Genomic DNA, 19811 nt, shown 5'->3' with positions numbered 1-19811 from the left:
TAGGGCCAGCCCGGGTCCTAGACCCCCCCCATCAGGGGTCCTTATCTCCTTTGGCTTCCTGATGCCTTTGCCAGTCCTCAGACCTGCAGCCTCTCTCCACACAGGACACTGCACCCAGGCAGTGGCCTTAGGCCTCCTTGACATAGCCCACAGTGGACCTACGCGTATGTCTGTGTTTAAAAAAGGTGAAGCAAAAATTTCCCAAGTAGTACTTAGCCTGACTGGTGCGGAGCACTTAGATCTGGTCTCGTGTTTAAGACGTTGGAATGCTGCTTGATACCTCCCGAAGTAATGTCATGACTTAGCAGAGGTTCTGTGGCAGATTCCAGAGTGCGCTCCGTCCGTGCTTCCCCTCGCGCCGGTGCACAGGTCCTGGGTCAGGGGCCCCGGGAGAAGGGTGAAGGTGGGGAGAGAGGAGTGTCCCAGTGAGCCCGCCACCCTAGACAGACAGTCCTTAATCATTGGAACTTATGGACTCTTCTGACAGCTCCTTCATTCACGTATTTATCCATTCACTTCACTCACAAATATTTCTTAGGAATTTGTTATGTCCCAGACACCGTGCTGGGAGCCGAGGAGAAGTAAGGAGCAAATTTGGACAAGGCCCCCAGCCCTCAGCTCAGCCCACCGTCAGTGAGAGACAGATGAGAATCAGGTCACCACTGAGACGCCAGTCTAAGTGCACCCACCGAGAGGGACTCGGTGTCACAGGGGTCCCAGATCTCTGCTGTAGCAGCCCCTGTGCTGGGCACAGGCCTATGTTAGTGACCTGAGTCACTGTAGGGTTGCAAAATCTAGGACATAAAGGTAGCAGCGCTGGGGGGTAGACTGTGGCTGAGGCTGGAGGTGGGTATAAAATTACCAAGTCTGGCTGAACCCAGAAATGAAGGCAATAATTTGGGAGCAGAGCCTGCTACGAAAGGGGGCCTGCGTTCGGGAGCTTTAATTTGCATGCAGACAATTGATGCTAATTGCACATCATTCTTATCTGCTCGTTAGAGCTGCTTCCGGAAGTTCTCTCCTAGGCAACCGGGCTCTAGTGCTGAACGGGGTTTCCCAAAACGGGGTGCTCGAGGTGATTTGGGTGGTACAGAAGGAAAGTATATTTTAAATGGGTGTATGTTTGCTTTAATGGATATTAAAGAAAGTGTTACCACTCATCCACTGATTTTATAGGTTCTGCCTTGGGCAAGTTCGGGAAAATTGAATGAGTTGATTTAAAGAAACATCTTCATGGTAGATGAGAGTGTGGGTTCTAGAATCAGCACACCAGGGTTCTGCCTTGTCTTGGCAATTTTTTTTAAAAAGAGAGAAAGGAAAGATGGGCTGTAGAAAGGGTGTCCCTGTGCAAGTAGCATGTGCAAAGGTCCTGAGATAAGGAAGAGGGTGGGTACCGTGAGGTCACTGAACACAGGCCCTATGGCTCAAGTGTAGAAATTGAGGGGGCAGCTGAGTTTGGGGAGGTCAGCAGGGGACAGACCACACAAGGCCCTGTCAGCCACATTACAGTTTGGATTTGATCCTAAGAACTGTAGGCTGCAAGGAAAGTTTTTGGCAGAAAAGGTAGTGCAGACAGATTTATGTTTTGAACCATAGTGCTAGGCTGGGGCTGAGGCTGAATGTGAGTGAGAAAAAAGGGGTCCTGAACCAGAAGACAGAGCAACCGTGGATGCCTCAGCAAGTGGCACTGCCAGGACATAAGGAGGGAGACAGACACAGGGCCAGGACAGTGCCAGCAAGCTGTGTAAGTCAAGGACAGCTGCCAAATGTTAGGCTGCTGCGGACCAGGAGCATGAGATTCTTGAGAGAAGAAGAGAGCAGGACTGGGCAGGCCTGACCATTAAAGCACCCACTATGTGCCAGGCATTATTCCCAACATGGCAGTACAGCAGGGAACACAGTCAAACAGAGTCACCTCCCTTGTGTGGCTGATATTCTCCTAAAGAGAGTGAGACAGGCAGGCAGACAACTGAGCTACCAGGTGGCAATAAGGTCTAGGGAGGAAAACACCCTGGGCTACTCTAGAGCAAAGAGATTATTTGGGGGGTAGAAGGAATGAGTTTGCCAGCAAAGTTTGAAGGCTGCCGGGAAAGGGGCCCTGTCGTGTTCAAACAGGGAACCACCCCCCCACACCCAAAACCTACACCCTATTACACTCCAGCCCTGCTGAGGAAGGCGCTGCAGCCTGTAGCAGCTTGTGCCCACTGATGACTTCAGTGACTTCACAGACTCTCCCCCCAGACGTTCGTCATGGGAGCCTAGCTTCCGGGCATACTGCCAGGCGCCAGTGCCTACTGTGGGCACCACAGTGGGCTGAATGATCCCAGGCGGGCAGCCACCTGGCCCCCTGCCCTCTCCTGAGGCAGCGCACACTCCAAACCTTCGTGGGTTTCCAGAGCAATTTGTCAGAGCTGTTTTAGGGACGATCAGAGGCTCTGGCTCCACATGGAGCTGACACAGCTGGGCGTTCCCAGGCAGGCAGGAAGCACGTGGCCTCTCATCCCAGGGTTGTGCTGCGGGAGTCACCAGGATACCCTTCTGGGGGCACAGCCCCGAAAGGTAATTTGAGGGCCTTGGGATCTTCTGGGGCCCACCCTACCTGTGTTAGCAGACTAAGAGAAATCCAGGTTGACTCAGGGAGGGTGGGAACCATGGAGAGATCTTGGGGGAGAGAGCAGTGCAAAGGCCCTGAGGTGAAAATGTTTCTGGCATGTTTGGGAACAGGTTCCATGCAGCTAGAGCAGAGTGAGTAGGAGGGAGAATGGGAGGAGCTTGAGGGCAGAGGGGACATACCAGATGGTGTGGGGCCTAGTGGGCGTGAAGAAGATTCTGATTCCTATCCTGAGTGAGGTAGAGCCGCAGAGTCCCGAGCAGAAGAGGGCTGTGATCTCCCTTGGATGTTCCCAGGCTCCTCTGGCTGTGTTTGGGGGGTGGGCAGGAGGAGGCCACTGTGATGGTGGGAGGTGGCCAGCACTGGTTGGATCCCCATTGATTTTGACCCCATAGCCTCTCTCTAAAGACCCACAGCTTCTGCTCCCAGGCCACAGGGTGGAATGTGGCCGCTCATGGTTCCTACACTGGAGCATTATTCCAACCACATGCAGGGACTGACAGACTCTCGGGCAATGCCACACTCCAGGGAGAGAGGGCGAGATTGGGCCTGCAGCTAAGGCCAAGCAGCAGAGGCCCCGCAGGGACCCACCTCAGGGTATCTGGGTGAGCAGTATGATTTCCTGGGCTCTGGCTGTGTCCAGATCACAACTCTACCACTAACCAACCATGTAATCTCCATCAGGTTCTCTGAGGCTCCATTTCCTCATCTGTAAAATGGAAGTAATAATAGGCTCTGTGGTCTAAGGCTATGCGGATGAACTGACATCATGCATTAAAGTACTTAGCACAGGGCCTGAGACATAGCTGCGTCCAAAAATACCAGCTGCTGCTAGATTTTATGTTTGCTCACTGCGTGTTGATCGTGACTTCTGTTGTCATTGAGAGTACAGGCTGGTGTATATTTGTATCGCATAGGAAAAGGTTAAGGCCATGGAGCAAACTGTAAGCCATGGTGGCCTGTAGACAGGCAAGCAGGACCCCCACCTTCAGATGTGTAGATTGTGCCCAGGAGACGGGGACTCTCAGAGGGGGTCATCCACCCACAGGAGGTGGGCTTTTTAGATTCCCAGAGAGGAATCAAACGTGTTAGAAAGACACTCCTGGGGTGGGATTGAGTGCTGTGCAGCAGCTGTACCTTTAGAATGTTCAGCAGTAATGTATTTGTGTCTCTCTTGGGTTAATGAACATTTTTATTTCCCAAGAGTAAATTTAAACAGATCAGTTTTGTGATACGGGATGAATTTAACCACTTAATTCTTTCATTTTTACTTTGCAGTGACATGAACTTGAGGGCTGGCTACCCTGCTCAGGTTTACAAAAGTACCAGTGCAGAGACTCCTCGGCCTTCGCAGCTGGCCCAGTCCAGCCCCTTCCAGCTCTCCGCCTCCGTCCCCAAGTCTTTCTTCTCCAAGCAGCCTGTGCGTAGTAAACACCCAACGGGGTGGAAGAGAACAGACGAGCCCCCGCCACGGCCACTCCCCTTCACTGACCCAAAGAAGTAAGTGCCTGGTTGCCCCCTAAGGCAATGCAGGAGCCAAGCCTGGGTGTCTCAGGGCCAGGAAGAGGGTGACACCTCAGTCACCCACCCTCAGGACACCATGCCAATCCATACCCTGGGCATACAGCTGTGAACAGGTGCACAGAGGTCCTCGCCCTCAGCTGACATTTAGGTTGGGGAGACAGACAACAAATAGGATAACCAAGAAAAGCACACAGTAGGACAGTCGGTGAAGAGCACTGTATGGTGTCTGGATGAAGAACATTCTAAGCAGAGGGTATAGCAACTGCAGAGACTCGGGACGGGAGTGTGCTTGGTCTGTGGGAGGAAGGCCTGTGTCTGGAACAGTTTGAGCACAGGAGGTCAGAGAGGTGATGGGAACAGATCACGGAGGGTCCCCAGAGATGGCAGCAGGCAGGCAAGCCTGCTGCGATCCCACTGAGCATCCAGTCACACCTGGCAGCCAGCCAGGGCACTCTGAAAACGAGGTTCTCATTCTCCGCTCCCCTGAGCAAAACCCCCAGCGGCTTCCCTGCTCCCAGGATTAATGATAAAGTCTCATGTTTGCTGAGCACATACTTTGTACCAGGCAACAGTGCACCATGTGTTTTGCCCAAACTCCTGCCTAGACCCTGCATGATCTTCCCCCTCGTCCCCTTGCCCTCACATCCTCCCACTCTCCCCCTCACTCACTCCCCTCCAGCCATGCTGGCGTGTTGCTGCCCCTCAAACTTCCAAATACAGGCTGACCTCAGGGCCTTTGCAGAGGCTCTCCAATATCTGGACTGCTCTTCCCCCAGATCTGGCTGGCTCCAGAGGGGCTCAGTCTAATGCCCCCACCTCAGATGCACCTTTCCAGCCTTCTATAGCCCCTGCTGTCATTCTATCACTTTTCTCTGTTCCATTGCCTGTTACCCCACAGGAAAGCAGGTGCTACTGTCTTGGTCGCTTGTAGCCTGTCTGGCACTCTGTGGGTGCTCCGTCAGTCAGTGTATGAGCCATGCATCTCATTCTCACCTCAACCCCATGAGATCCTATGAGGCCCTCACTTTTCAGGGTGGCCAGAGGGCCAGGCCGTGCCAACCCTGTTACCCTTCTGCACAGTGGCAGCTGCTCTGGCCACCCTTCACCTGCATGCTGTTTCTCTTCACCCCAGCTGGCTCACTCCTACCCCCATGTGTTGGTGTGTTAGGGCTGCCAAGACAAAGTACTGAGGCGCTCAGCAATAGGAGTTTATTTTCCCACAGTTCTGGAGATTACAAGTCCGAGACCAAGGTGTCTGCAGGGCTGGTTCCTCTGAGGGCTGTGCAGCAACTCTGTTCCACGTGCCTCCCAGCTTCTGGTGGTTTGCCGGCAGTCAGATTTCTTGTCTTCTGCCTACTCACCTCAGTCTCTGCCTTCATCTTCACACAGCGTTCTCCCTGTGTGCATCTCTGTCCACGTTTCCCCTTTTTATAAGGACATCAGTAGCCATGAGGAATAAATTTAGCCACATAAGAGACACACTGGCCTCAGGTGAGGCCCACGTCACAGGAGCTGCTAATGTCACGATTTGAGCACATTGAACTCTACTTTCATCATGAGAGAATCTCAGGGTGGCTCAGAGCATCAGGCAGATCTGGGTGTCCTTAATTCACTGTGCCTCAGTTTCCCCAGACTTAAAAGGTAAAGACTCTGAGTACCTACATCCCAGAGGTGGCGTGAGTGAGGATTCCATGAGTCATAGGGAAGCTCCTGGTCATTGGTTGCTGAGCTGACGGACACTGGAGTCTGGGTGCCATCCTTTTGCAGGTTTAGGGCCCCTGAGTCCAGCACAGCACAGCCGCGGAAGGAGCAGGGGAGGCCTCTCTGCTATGTCCCCGCCCCTAGCAGGGCTTCCCCCTCTCTGCAGCCTCTCCTAGCCACCCTTCCAGGAAACTCCGCAGGCCGCCTGAGGTACAGACCCAAGAGTGTCCTCGCAGTGAGTTGGCAGAATCCCCAGCTCAGGCCGTTGACAGTGGTGCTAATTAGCTTAATTAACCCACCCCAAGGGAGCCGCCCCAGTTGGAGGCCAGAACTCCAAGTCAGCTGGGATCGGACCCAGCCAAGTTGGAGCCTTTGGTTGCCTCCCACTTCTGGCCCTCCAAGCACAAGAAAAAGAAGTTGCTGTTGTCAGGGTCCTAACTGCAGAGCCTTCTTTGTAATTTTTCTGTTGTCTTTTTAAATGTAAGTGGTTTAATTCTGCAGCATAGCAAAATCCAACTTCAAGTATTATGGGCAAATTAGAGATTCTGTCCAGTGCTGTGGTCAGAACCTTGAGGAGAGGCTGTGCATAGTTTTCTTCATTTGTGTTTTGAAATGTAAAATATACACAGGGTAAAAAAACCAAACTAGTACAAAAAAAGTTTGCAGTGAAAACTGAGCCTCTCCATCCAGCTCCCTCCCCAGAAGCAACCATTGTTTCCTTTCTTCCGCATCCTTCCAGAGAGGAGCCAAACTGAACCAAGCAGGTGTGATGGAGGGTGCTCCTCTCGTCCCCATCATTGATCGCCGTGCTCGCCTCCTGTCCCTGCACTTCTGCCTTTTCCACTTGTTCTTGTCTCTTCAGATAGCTTGGCAACAGTTCCTAATTAGCATATAGAAAGTGATCTCTTCTTTCTGACCATCAAGAGAGTAGTTCATGGTGTCCTCAGGGGGCATTAAGTTTTGATGACTATGGAGACCAGAGGTCTTGAGAGAGAGAAAAAAAGGCCAGAGCTATATAAGCCCCGGTTGGCTTGTTTTGTTGTTTTATAACCTGGAATTAATGCCATTGTAAATTATTGCTTAGACTTTGCCATTAAGAAAATCCATTGGAAAAGCTCTTCCAGAAGAAAGAGGAGTAACAATGATCGGTTTGACTCCCCAAACTGAATTTTGTCATACTTTTTCCCTTTGGACACGTCACAACAGCTCACTATAGTATCAGGCCATCCAACCTGCAGTCGGCGAGACAGACGCAGGTTTGAGGGTCGGGAGAAAGTTCTGGCCCGGTTCTCCCACTGTGGAGTTAGGACTGCGCCCCCAGTCCTAGCCATCCTCGGAGCTGGGAAGGAGATTTTAGCGAATGAGCGCAAGCTAAACGCTGGGAAAGGAACACTCATGTTCCTTTGGCTTAACTTTTCCAAGTATCTTTTTTTCTGTTTTATAAAAGTCATTTAAGCTTGTTGTAAAAGGAAAAAAGGAAGGCAGGGAGGAGGGAGGATTAGTAAAGAGGTTGCTTGGAAGGAGGGAGGAAAGAGGGAGGGAGGGAAGGAAGGTTGGAATGAGAGTAGGTTTCATATGATACCCATTAACAACTACACTTAACTGCCTACAGTGTGGCAGTCCTGGCCCTGACATTGGACACAGGCTGCAGATAAGGTGGAAGGAGGGGGACCGCAAATGTACAGTACACACAAATCCCCACGAGGTGAATTCAGTAAGGAAGTAGCAGAGGATTGCGTGATCAAGGGCATCTGGGCTGGGAGGCGGTACCAGGAGGTTGAGTGGTCAGGGGAGGCCTCTTGGAGGAGGTGACATTTGAGCTAAGCTGGGTAGATAAGAAGCTGCCATTCATGGGGAGTGCTGGGCAGGGCACTCTAGGCAGACTGAAAAGCCAGTGCAAGGGCCCTGAGGCAGGGACATGCCTGGTGTGTTTAAGCAACAGTAGGAGGCCTGTGCAGAAGATGAGGGCAGAGAAGGGCCAGGGCAGGTTGTTTGGGACCTTGTGGGCTGTGGTGAGGAATGTTTTTTTGTTCTTTGGGGGTTTGGGTTTTTTTATTTATTGATTTGGGGGGGGGGGGGGAGAAGGGAGAAAGAGAGAAACATCAATTTGTTGTTCCACTTACTTACGCATTCACTGGTTGATTCTTGTATGTCCCCTGACTGGGGATCAAATCCACAACCTTGGCGTAGCAGGACAACTCTCTAACCCACTGAGCTTCCCAGCCAGGGCCTGGTGAGAGATGTGTTTAGAAAGAGAATCCCCTACATATCCAGTTTGGGAACTGAGAGTTTGGTGAACTTTAGTATATCGAGCTAAGCTGTGTGTGAGTTTTGTTTTCTAAAAGTGAATTCATACTGTACATACCGCTTCTTTATGCCTCACATTCTGGGGTCTCTTTCTCTTCATTTGGTCGTCAGGCTCCTGACTGCAGCTCGGCTCCAAGTTCACTGCTGCACCTGCCCCTGGAGCAGACATGGTGCAGAGTAGGTCTGGGAAGTATTTGTGGGGTGAGTGAGTGGAGAGCAAACAAGGTCCCTCTTCTGTCACACTCACCCCAGGTGAGGCAGAGAAGGCTGTGGTCACTCACCCAGTGACATCAGGCCTTCTCGGGCCAGGGCAGCTTTGAGAAGCAGCTCCAGCCTCCCCAAGGCCTCTCTAACCCTGACCGTCTTGTTCCAGGCAGGTGGACACCAATACGAAAAATGTGTTTGGGCAGCCACGGCTGAGGGCGTCCCTCCGCGACCTCCGCTCCCCACGGAAGAACTACAAGTCCACCATTGAGGACGACCTGAAGAAGCTCATCATCATGGACAACTTGGCGCCAGACCAGGAGAGAGACGCGGGAGTACGAAGTGGGCTGCGTGGGAGGGTGCGGGGGGAGGGCCTGCCTCCCCGAGGGTACTCCAGCCTCTTCCTGTGGTTCCTCGGCCTTTGATCCCTACCAGTCCTACTTGGGTGTATGTGGCTTCGTGGCCAGGACTCAGGACATCGCATCATCAGTCAGGGGCAGAAGCACAGTGTAAACCAGCTTGGTGGGCACGCAGAGGACCTCGTGTGACGGGAGAGATGCTCTTACAGGCGCTCACGTCCTCGTGGAGCCCAGGGTGGAAGCAGTCCCCACCTGTCCACCTCAGGGACTAAAAATGGAGGCAGGGTTCCTAGGTGCCAAAACAGCAGTTGTCCTCAGTCTCTCTACACCCATGGTCCCCGCCTCCCCCTCACTGGTCTTGCCTCGGGCAGGCACTCTCTTCTGGGGACTGAGAGGGTGCTCTCCCACAGCACTCCGTTCCCAGCGGTCACCATCAGTGGCCAGCCCTCACTGGTCCAACTGGAGCCACACCACCCTCCCTAACCTCACCTGGTGCTGGAGGGTAGAGTCGACCCTCCAGAACCAAGGGGTCTACACGTGGCGGAGGAGGAATCCCCGGGGTTAACTGGGGGACCTTGACCAGAAAGGGGGCAAAAATGGATGCTGGGTGGGTAGGAACCACAGATGTCCAGGATAGGAAGGCGCTTCTGAGGACAGTGACCATGGGCCAGGCCATGACCGTGCCCCACATCCCTCCCCTGTCTCTGCAGCAGTCACCACAGAAGAGTCTCCAGCGGACGCTGTCTGACGAGAGTCTATGCAGCGGGCGGCGCGAACCCAGCTTTGCCACCTCGGCCGGCCTGGAGACGGGCCTGCCCAGCGACGTGCTCTTCAGCACTTGCGCCTTCCCCTCCAGCACGCTGCCCGCCCGCCGCCAGCACCAGCACCAGCACCCTCACCCGCCCGGCGGCAGCAGCCCCAGCACCATCCCTGCCACTGGCAACGGCTTCCCAGAGAAGAAATGTGAGCCTGGGTACCCTGGGGCTGGCAGGAGAGTTACCCCAGGGTTGGAAAGCAAGGGGGACGGCGCCTGGAGGGCACCTGCGGCTCACTGGGAGGTCATCAGAGTCAACTGAGGGAGGGAACCGGAGTACACATGAAAGGAGCATGATGGGTGGGCACTGGGTGTCACCCATGGAGCAAGGGATTATTGGCCAAGCCTAGGGGGCCTCCAAGGGGTCACCTAGGGTTCTGGAGCACCCAAAGATTGGGGTCATCTGACACCAGAAAGGGGAGGTCAGTCTCTCCAGGCATAATTGGCTCGGGCCCTGAGGGTCAGGGATCGGTATCAGCCAACCCCCAGCCCCATTCCCTGTACTAGCTTCAAGCAGATTACTAGCGACATGGCTTTACCTACCTGACTCCCCAGGTCTGCCAGGGAGGGGGGCGTGCAGCGTGTGACTCACTCATCTGTATTCATCCAGCAAATACTTACTGAGCGTCCCCCATGGAGGGGGCACTGTGCACGTGGCCCCCATTAAAAGCCTTTGGTCTACTCTCAAATCCCTTTTCCACACCCCAAAGGCTTTAAAACTGAAGGGGGTTGCAGAAGGTAGGGTCAGGCTCACTGGGCAGCACAACCCAACATGAGCTCTTTATGGTCCTTCTTGATCACCCCACTCAGTAGGTAGGAAGGATGCATTGCTCCTTGGCCGAACGCCCGTGTGTTGACTGCAAGTGCTTCCTGCCCCCTCTGCCTTATGTTTCCCTATCACAGCCGCATTCACTCTGGGTTGTGCCTATATGGGAATGGGTCTGTTTCCCTCACTGGACTGGGAGCTTCCTAAGAGCAGGGCCTAGGTCACTGTGGAGACCCCAGACCAGGACTCTCTCACAGAGCACACAGATACACCTCTCTTTGCCCATATGACACCCTGTCCCCCTGAGGCAGGGAGAGTGCCATCTGGCCTCAGCCTGGCCATGGTCCCCAGGCCTCTCCACCTCTCCCAAGCCTGCTCAAGATCCCTTTCTAAGCCACGTCTGGGCTGAAGAGATGAGGTCAGCCTGGCCCGGCTTCACTAGTCAAGGACCCTCCATGCCAAGGAGCTTCTCACAGCAGCGCCCACTGATTTCTCGCTGGGTGGTGTCAACAGCCTCACAGCTCAGCAGCAAATGCTGGCAGGCTAGAGCCGCAGAGCACGGTGGTCCAGGGCTCAGCTTCCTTCCCGGCCTTTGTCATTCCCCTGAGCATCTGTCCACTGGGCAGATGCTTACTAGCTCTGCTCAGCCCAGAGCTGGATGGTCTGAATGTCTGGCCCAGGTCCCCCATTCACAGAAGTAATCTCTGTGCCTCAGTTTCTGTGATAGTAAAATATGGGCAAAAATAATGCCCACCTCACTGTGTTAATCTGAGAATCAAACAAGGTAAAACGCTACCATGATGCCTAGCATGTAGAAAATACTGAAAAGACGGTAGCTACTCGTTGTTTCTGTCATTAGTATTTTGTCTGGAGCAAGCATTGCAGCTGCCGTGAGTCAGGTTGTTCCTATGCATCGGAGAGCAGGGTTAAAGCAGCGTTCCCGGGCCTTCCACCCGCGGGCGCTTAGGCTTAGAGCAGGGTCAGTGTCAGACCACCAGCGCATGTAACCATGGGCAAGGCATTTTCTAGCCCTAAGAGTGTCCCCCTGCACAGCACAGAGGTCATAATGACACCTCCCTCCTGGCTAATTGGAGGTGAGGCTGTGAGATGAGCCCCATAGTACCAGCGTGATGCCCAGCAAGAGGATGTACTCGGGACACAATAGCTCTGGTTCAGCCAGGCCTGGTCCTGCCTAAGTCACCTCCTGATCTCTCTGTACCTTGCTATCATCCTCTGTCCCACCCCCTTTATGGGTATCAGTGAGCTGAGGCCCAGGACCTAGGCCGGCACGGGGGACTCGCTCAGTGGCTGTAGCAAATGCAGCTGCTGATGCGACACTGTGCTGTCTGTCACTTCTAGCACCCAAACCCACCAGGTCTCCCCACAGTGACCCTGCCATGGTAAACACTGTCCAGACACTGACAGCCCAGTTATATCTGCAGCCTGGCACCCCCTCCTCCACTCCAGACTCCTGTAGCCAGCCATTCCCCCTATAGGGGTCTAATGGCAGCTCACACTCCACGCCTCCTGAAACTTCTGATCCCACCCCGGCCTTTCCCTCTCAGTGCCAGCTACAGAATCTTGATGTCACCCTGGATCCTTGTCTGTCTTACACCCACATCCACTTTCGGGAAATACTTCTGGCTCCACCTACAGAATAGAGCCAGGATATGCCCACTTATCCCTCCACAGCCCACCTAGTCCTGTCTACCTTCATCTCCCTCCTGGACCATCGCAGTAGCCTCCTCACTGCCTCCCTGCTCCCCACATCCCCTCCACCATTCGTCCCCCAGACAAAGCCGGGGGAACCCTGTGAACACTGCATTGGGTCACGTCCCTCCCTGCTCAGAGCCCCCCTGTGGCTCTGTCTCATTCAGTAAGAGACAAAGTCCTCAACATGTCCCACAAGTCCCTACGCAGTCCAGCCCTGTCACCTTTCTGACTTCACCTCCTACTGCTCTCTCCCTCTCCCTCTCCCTCTGTCCCAGTCACATGGCCGCCTCAGTGTTCCTTAAACCCACAGGCACATTCCTGCCTTGGGGATTTTGCACTGGCTGTTCCATCTACCTGAATGCTCTTCCCCCAAGTAACCACTGGCTCAGTCCCTCCTCTCCTTCAGAGCTTTGTGTGAACACCATCTTCTCAGCGAGGCCTCCCCTAGCACCCTGTTTAAAATTGTGCCCATGTAATTATCCGGCACTCCCAGCTCTCCTTCCCTGCTAGATGTTTTCCCTGGTATTTATCATCTAATAAATATAGCATTTATTTAATTATATATGATGTTACAACAATTACATAATGTTGCATAATTATATATAAATTATAAAACAATATATTAATTCCTTTGTTTGTCCCACATTGTCATTCTCACCCACCTTCCTCTCTCTGCTCTCCCTACCCAGCCACCATCTCAACCTCTGAGCTCTCACTGGCTGATGGGCGGGACCGGCCACTTCGACGCCTCGACCCCGGGATGATGCCGCTGCCCGACACAGCTGCTGGCCTCGAGTGGTCCAGCCTGGTAAATGCAGCCAAGGCTTATGAAGGTAGGCACCCTCCCCCCAACCCGGCCAGATCCTACCCTCTTCTGTGCTCTAAAAAGATCAGTGGAGGGCCTTGGGGCTTTGAAGGGGGACACACTCAGTTTCCAGAATCGGGGAACAGGGTTCATATCCTTCCCATCACTTGCTCACTGTACAGTCCTGGCCAAGTGTCTTCATCTCTCTGATCCTGTTACCTTGTGTGCAGATCAGGGACATGAATGCGCCCACGGCCTGGGACTGCAGCGAGGATTATATGAAACTTGTGTAAAACACGTCAGGCATAGAACAAGCCCTCAGCAGACGTACCTCCTGCTATTACTACAGGATCAAGCTGTAGCAACCCAAATTGTGTTTAGATGTGCTTTGGCTGCAAGTGGCAGAAAATCCAAATGAATAGCAATTTAAACATGCCAGGTTTTGCACAGGTGAAAACTCCCGGGTGGGCCGCCCGGGGCTGGTGTGGCACTTTCACAAGCGCATTAGGGCACAGGCTCCTGCCCCACAGTGTGCCCGCGAGGGTTCTGGCCAGGATGAGCCAGAAGAATATGTTGGTGTCAGGTCACCACGAAAACCACTTTACAGGTGAGGAAACGGAGGCTTAGAAAGGTAAAGCTGCTTGCCCAAGGTCACATGGGAAGGAAATGTCAGAGACTGCCAACTGTCCCTCATGATCAGTTTTCCATTTCTCCTGAATAACAAATCCCAAAGTGCAGCTGCACACATGGCCTCATTTCCCATCCTGCCCTACAGCGAGGCATGACCATGTGTGACACTCTGGTCTGTGGAAGTAAGTGCAAGAGAAGTGTGAGGCTTTGGGACGTGTCCTTAAAAGGAGGACATTTTCTTCTGCCACTTATTTGTTGACAAAAGCAGGTCATGTATGCTGAGGATATGCCGGATTCTGAATCAGGCTCGTCACTTCCTCACACTAATCTAACCTGTCTCTCCCGTGAATATTGTCTGAACTAGTCCTTTGGTGGAGGGGCTTGCCCAGAATCACAATGGGGTTTTGTTGTGCCCTTGTCTGGTTGGATTTTTTGGCAGGAATTCTTCCACAGTGCCTGTGATCTAACAAAGCTGTGACTGGGAATGTGGCGGAGGTGGGCGAGAGGGGCCCAGGGAGGGGCGTTCATTGAGGAGGGGCTGGGAGCCCTGCTGACCCTTCTCCCCCTCTCTCCGCCAGTGCAAAGAGCCGTGTCGCTTTTCTCTCTCAACGACCCAGCTCTGAGCCCAGACATGCCACCTGCACACAGCCCTGTCCACAGCCACCTGAGCCTGGAGAGGGGGCCCCCGACCCCCAGGACCACCCCAACCATGAGGTGAGGTTTCCCTGGGGACACCCAGGCTAGTGACAACCACTGCAGGTCACCCCACTACCCCATCTACAGCAGCTGGGAACATCTGCCCCCTCATCTAACAGATGTGTAGTGACCCACACGCTGGGCCCAGCAGTGAGCAAATCAGAGTCTATCCTGTACTCACAGTTTGTGGACACAACACTGTAATCAGTGTTCTCACCACTGTTGCTCTTCCAACTTTAAAAAATGCTCAGTAGTATCCCCCATTGTCCCCTCTGTCCGCTCCTGGGTCTCCTCCTCTGCGTATTCCTAAATTATTTGACTCTTCCCCCTGACAGTCACCTTTTACCTCTTCCCAGCAGATCCCCACTGGGCTGTCTGGGGCCTCAGGGGTGATCAGACAGGAACCCTGCCCTCATGAGGCTTCCTGGGGAAGGGAGGAGGACAGGGACACAGGCCTGTCACATTTGTCATGTCACATCTAGTGTAACATCTTTGACTGCATTGTCTTAGCAGAAAATAAAATTAAAGAGAAGAAGTAATAGAAGTGGCATGTTTGCGGGTCCGTAGGTGTAAATAGTGCATTGCACACGTGCACACAAGCATCCCCTGCAGGGCTCTGTATACCACAGTCATGCACTGGACCTTGGCAGTACAAGCGATTTTTCAGGGTAATTTTGACTCTTGTTGTTGGCGTCACACAGTGGCTTCAGGATTCAACCTCCACGCAAATGCCCCACTGTAATTACGGGAACTAGACAGTTACAGGTGGTGCCACCACGGAGAGGGTAGGAACAGAGTGGGTGTGGAAATGGTGGGACCTGTGGCCTCTGAGTGCTCTCCAAATTCCCTCCGCCCCTGAACTGGTGACTGCGTCCCACCGCCCCCTGCAGCTGCAGGTCCCGCGGAGGGAGGGAAGGGTGGGAAGGCCAAGTCCTCTCCCCATCTTGGGCTGAGACCCTGGCCCCCCTTCATCTGATGCAGCCCACCCCTGTCCCCAGTACCCACTGGATATGTGTGTCCCACATGCCCAGTGGAGCCTTCTGCAGGAAGGGGCTGCCCACTCTCCCCTGCAGGGGCCAGGCAAGCCCAAGGTGGGGGAATCTGCACAGAGGAAGAGCCACAGGCTGAGGTCCTGGGTGCGATTCCCTGCCTGAGCCAGTGGGTAATGACATGGCTGTGGGTGGAGACGGTGACGGTGGGCTGTCATCCTCCTCAATCCCATTATTAGTCCTGTCCACAAGGGCAGGCCCCGATGGTTGGTTGTCCACTAACCTGCCTAGTGTGCTCCGTGGATGTCTGCGAGGCAGCTTCTTTGCCTTTTGCCACAGGAGCTGGTCACACAGGGAGGAGTTTCTCCTAAGCACACACGTGGTCCATCCTCTGGGGAAGGCACACTTCACGGCGGGCACACGCATAGCCTTTGACCTACATCCACACGCGTGCCCTCGCTGGGTGGAACGAGGCCGGGAAGAGGGCTGCCTTCTGGTTTCCCTCAGACCACCTCCTCCAGGCCCCCTTGGGACACCAGCAGGGAAAGGACTCCCAGAACCTGAGGAGTGAGAGTGGCCTGACGCTGTCCCCTGTCTTTCCAGCGAGGAGCCGCCCCTGGATCTGACAGGCAAGGTGTACCAGCTGGAAGTAATGCTGAAACAGCTGCACACGGACCTCCAAAAGGTAAGCCCTACACACACACTTCCCAGACACTCAGGGAGCCAGCAAGGCGGAGCCACCTGTCCCCCCATCCCTGCTATTCTGGGGACGCCACCCAGCCTTGAACGTAGCCATGAGTAAAGGGTAAAAAGTGACACTGCTGAAGGCTGGTGAGCACACAGAGAAATTCACACATTCTTGGAGGAAGAATAAATTGGTCTAACCTTTTTGGGGGTGCCAGTTGGACAATATTTATCAAAGAAGTAATTGTGCCCCTAGCCAGTTTGGCTCAGTGGTCAGAGCTTTGGCCTGCGGTCCCTGGTTCGCTTCACACCAAGGGCATGTGCCTCAGTTACGGACTTGATCCCGCATGCGGGAGGCAACCAATCAATGTGTCTCTCTCGCATCGATGTTTCTCTCTCTCTGAAAAGCAATGGGAAAAATATCAAGTGAAGATTTAAAAAAAAAAGTGATCATGTACCATGTTGACCCAGCAGTGCCACTTGTGGGAGCTTGTCCAACAGGATCTTAAGCATGGGCACAGAGATCCGGGAGCAGAGGTTCATGCTGCACTCGCTACTGGCAGAATCAAAAATGGGAGCCAGTGCAGCTGCCCCTGCGGGGGCGGTGCTGGCCGGGACAGGTCACCCGGCAGCCGGTTAAAATAGTTACAGAAATTTATGTATTTACTAATATACAAAAGAAGTCCTGTAACTTAAATAACAAACTAAGCAAGCTGCAGAACTGTTTTCTAGAAGATCATCATACTAAAAAAAAAAATGTTTCACGTCCATGGCTCAGAGGCCCACCTAGAAGTCAACAGTCTGAATTGTCTGTTGTATTTATTTCCAGGGTGTAAAAGGGAGGAGAAATAAGGGTGGAGGGGACTTCACTTGTCGCTTATATACTTTGGGGTAAAAGGCAGCATATAATGTGAGGCTCAAGCACAGGAATCCCAGAGACCCGGGTTCAGATTCCTCCCCAGCGCCTCATGTGACCTTAGACGAGTCAGCACCTCTGGCTGTGGCATTATCCTGGAAGGGTTTCTGCTGGCAGCCCCGCATCCACATCCAGCTCTCCGCAGTGGGGTCTGGGTTTCCCAAAGTCCTGGGCTGCCTGAGGGTGAAATGAGGTGATAATAATTCCAGTCACACTGTGTTGTAAAAGCTCAACACATAGGACCTCAGGGAAGCCTCTCAGCCTCCCCTTTTTAGAGTTGAGGCAACTGGGTCCCAGAGAGTTGAAGTGACTTGCCCGGGGCTACTCGGCTGTGAACAGGCAGAGCTGGGTTTGCACCTGGCAGTCCAGCTCTAAAGCACAGCTGAGCCAGGGCTCATGGCCCCAGGGAGCCCTTGGCCGAGTGCCCCGCTGATGCCCGGACCCCACCCTGCAGGAGAAGCAGGACAAGGCAGTGCTGCAGTCGGAGGTGGCCAGCCTGCGACAGAACAACCAGCGGTTGCAGGAGGAGTCACAGGCCGCCAGCGAGCAGCTGCGCAAGTTTGCTGAGATCTTCTGCAGGGAGAAAGAACTGTGATGTGGAGAGGCCGCCGCCCCACCCCTCCGCCTGGGCAGGGCTCCTGCTCTCCTGGCTCCCTTAGCTCAGCTCCTGGTGGCAGTATGATCAAGATAGTCCAGCCAGGGCCCCACCACACTCCCCTTAGATGTGGAGACCTGAGGGAGGCCTCTGGGGCTGTGCGCTGGGTTCTGCTCATGTCCCCAGGCCCCAGTGGGCCACAGGGCCTCAGGCCTCCCTCCAAACTGCTCACCTCTGGTCTCTGGGGCTGGGCCCTGCCCTCTCCACCCCCAGGGGCCCAGTCTGCCGGGCCCCATCTAAGCCTCTTCCTAGGACCAAGCCATCAGAAACTGTAGGAAGGAAAGAGGGAGGGCAGTAGTGAGTCTCCAAACCCCACAGCTCCAGGAGTTCACAAACCATGTCTCTTCACCACATACAAGAGTTGGGGCTTGTGGGGCCCTGCCCCCCTGCATGAGAAGTCACAGCGTGGAAACAGCCCGTTCTTCCCCCTCCTGGGAGAGGTCAGGGCCCACGTGGAAACAGGCCAGGGCTCTCCTTCCTGCGCTGGCGCCAAGAAGCACGGACATCATCCCCTCCCAACCCCTTGTTTCCAAAAACAGCCAGGAGCACTTTCTTAGAGCTTCAATTATTTCTTGGGGGTCCCAGGATGGAGAGGGGAAACTCCAACATCCAGAGTCAACTGCTTTGAGGGGGAAACTATTTGCACACCATTTCTACAGTCTTTTTCTATCAGCCCCTCGGCCACCAGAGGCCATAGTGCCTGAACCCCTCCACCTTCAGTTCGAGCTCCTGCCCTGCCAGGCCCAGAGGGAGAGCCGCCACAGCCCGCCAGCCCTGATCACGCAGCCACGGCCTCTTCCAGGCACCAGGAGCGGCTCCAAGGAGCCCCCAGGTCACGGCTGGGGAGAAACAGTCTTCATCTCTTTGCTTTTGTTTTCTCTTTGCAATCCCATGGCCCATCTTGCAGCCCCCACAGCAGCGGAGACTGGGCCACCCTCACTGTCCTCCCCGGGGAGCCTTTGCTGTGCGAACCCCCATGAGACGCTGATTCTCTAAAGGCAATAAGGGGCAGCTTGCCAGGCAGCGAGCTGGTGTGGTACTATGCTGTTCACCCAGGAAACAATTTCTCTTTTTCCTTTAAAAACAAACAAAAATATATATATATATTTATTTTTTCATGTAGAGTTGCGCCAGAGCAAGTCTGTATGGCCACAATCTGTGGATTCCCCCAACCTCAAGCTGAGGATCGAGGCATGTCCCCCATGGGCTGGTGCTCAGCAGGAGGGCTTAGAGGAACAAAGTCAGGGTGGGCAGGCCTATGTCTTCCCTTTTTCGGGAGGCACCAGACCCGGGGAGTTGGCGCGGGCCTCAGAGTGGCAGCTCCGGGCTGGGAACCAGCACCAGGTGGCCCGTTCCTTGTCCAGAGACCTCACCGCCTTCTCTTTGGGGCCAGAAACCTCAGGGAAGGGGGTGCTAGGAACTGCCCAGGACACAGGCATTCAGGGAGCCAGAGAAAAGGACACTGATCATGTCCCCCTGCAGTCAGCCTGTGGCCCCTGGCAGCACTGCAGTCCTGTGACAAAGCCTGCACATCTGCCACCTCCTCACCCTCACCTGAGCTGTGGTGTGCAGCTGCAGGTGGGCCTGCTGGGTCCTCAGCCCTGGCCAACTACTGTGATGTCTCCGCCCCTCTTCCCAGATCCCCTTTTTGGACGGGTTCTCCAAGACCACCCCACCCCCCTTTCTTCAGACCTTAGCCCAGAGCCTCCCCCCCTTTTAAGTTCACCTCATCTTCAGATCATTCTAATCATTTTGGGGACCTAATCGTGTACATTGACAAGTGTAAATTATGATTTTTGGTTTTGTTTTCTGTTATTTTTTAAAGATCTCTGCAAAACAAATCTATTTAATTTGAAGCTGGTGTTCTATCTGATGGCTACAGATAGCAACAGGGGTTTTTTTCATATGATTTGTTTCATTTGGATTTTTTATTCTTTATTGTCTTTTTTTTCTATCCCTGTCTTGAGATTTTCTGGCATGTTTCTGGAGGTTTCAAAGGAAATAAATGTTTCATAGAAATGGTTTGTGTGTTCACTAGCTGGGCAGCTGCCTGGAGTCACTGAGAGGTGGTCCAGCATCAGCCCCTTGTGTCCCCCTTGCCCCAGTCACCACCACCACCCCCCCCCCCACACACACACACACACACACTTCCCTAAGAGCCAGGGAACACCAGCCTTGCAAACTTCTTTCCTTGAAACCCAAATGACAGAAATCCACCACTCAGAACGTAAAAGCCTTTCTTAAGCTAAAAAAGAGGGAGATTCCACCTCAGAAGTCACATACTGAAGGCCTGAAAGCGGGCCCAGCCAACAAAGTTGTGTTAGTTTTAGAATTAGTGGTCAACTTTTAAAAATCTGGAGATTGAACAAAAAGCCAGATTTCCAGGTTGGTAACTGTCCTTTGCAGCAAGACTCAGGAACTAAGGGCCCACCCACGC

The 19811-nt window shown here is 53.7% G+C and overlaps 1 protein-coding gene across 9 annotated transcripts in view; it reads left to right on the top strand.

The window, feature by feature from the left end:
• The window catches only part of SIPA1L3 (signal induced proliferation associated 1 like 3), a 237806-nt gene extending 218413 nt beyond the window's left edge, over nucleotides 1–19393 (top strand). For all 9 annotated transcript variants that reach the window (XM_081119345.1, XM_081119344.1, XM_081119347.1 and 6 more), the window contains 7 exons: nucleotides 3890–4111; nucleotides 8517–8682; nucleotides 9417–9669; nucleotides 12689–12832; nucleotides 14013–14148; nucleotides 15723–15804; nucleotides 17174–19393. In XM_081119345.1, the coding sequence (XP_080975471.1) occupies nucleotides 3890–4111; nucleotides 8517–8682; nucleotides 9417–9669; nucleotides 12689–12832; nucleotides 14013–14148; nucleotides 15723–15804; nucleotides 17174–17314 (1144 nt within the window). In that variant the 3' untranslated portion in view covers nucleotides 17315–19393. The remainder of the gene's footprint in view (nucleotides 1–3889; nucleotides 4112–8516; nucleotides 8683–9416; nucleotides 9670–12688; nucleotides 12833–14012; nucleotides 14149–15722; nucleotides 15805–17173) is intronic.
• Nucleotides 19394–19811: the final 418 nt, after the last annotated feature.

The sequence above is a fragment of the Miniopterus schreibersii genome, assembly GCF_964146895.1.
Source record: "Miniopterus schreibersii genome assembly, chromosome: 18".
Lineage (NCBI taxonomy): Eukaryota > Metazoa > Chordata > Mammalia > Chiroptera > Miniopteridae > Miniopterus > Miniopterus schreibersii.
The sequence above is the reverse complement of the archived record's forward strand: the minus strand, read 5'-3'. Positions and strand labels throughout refer to the sequence as shown.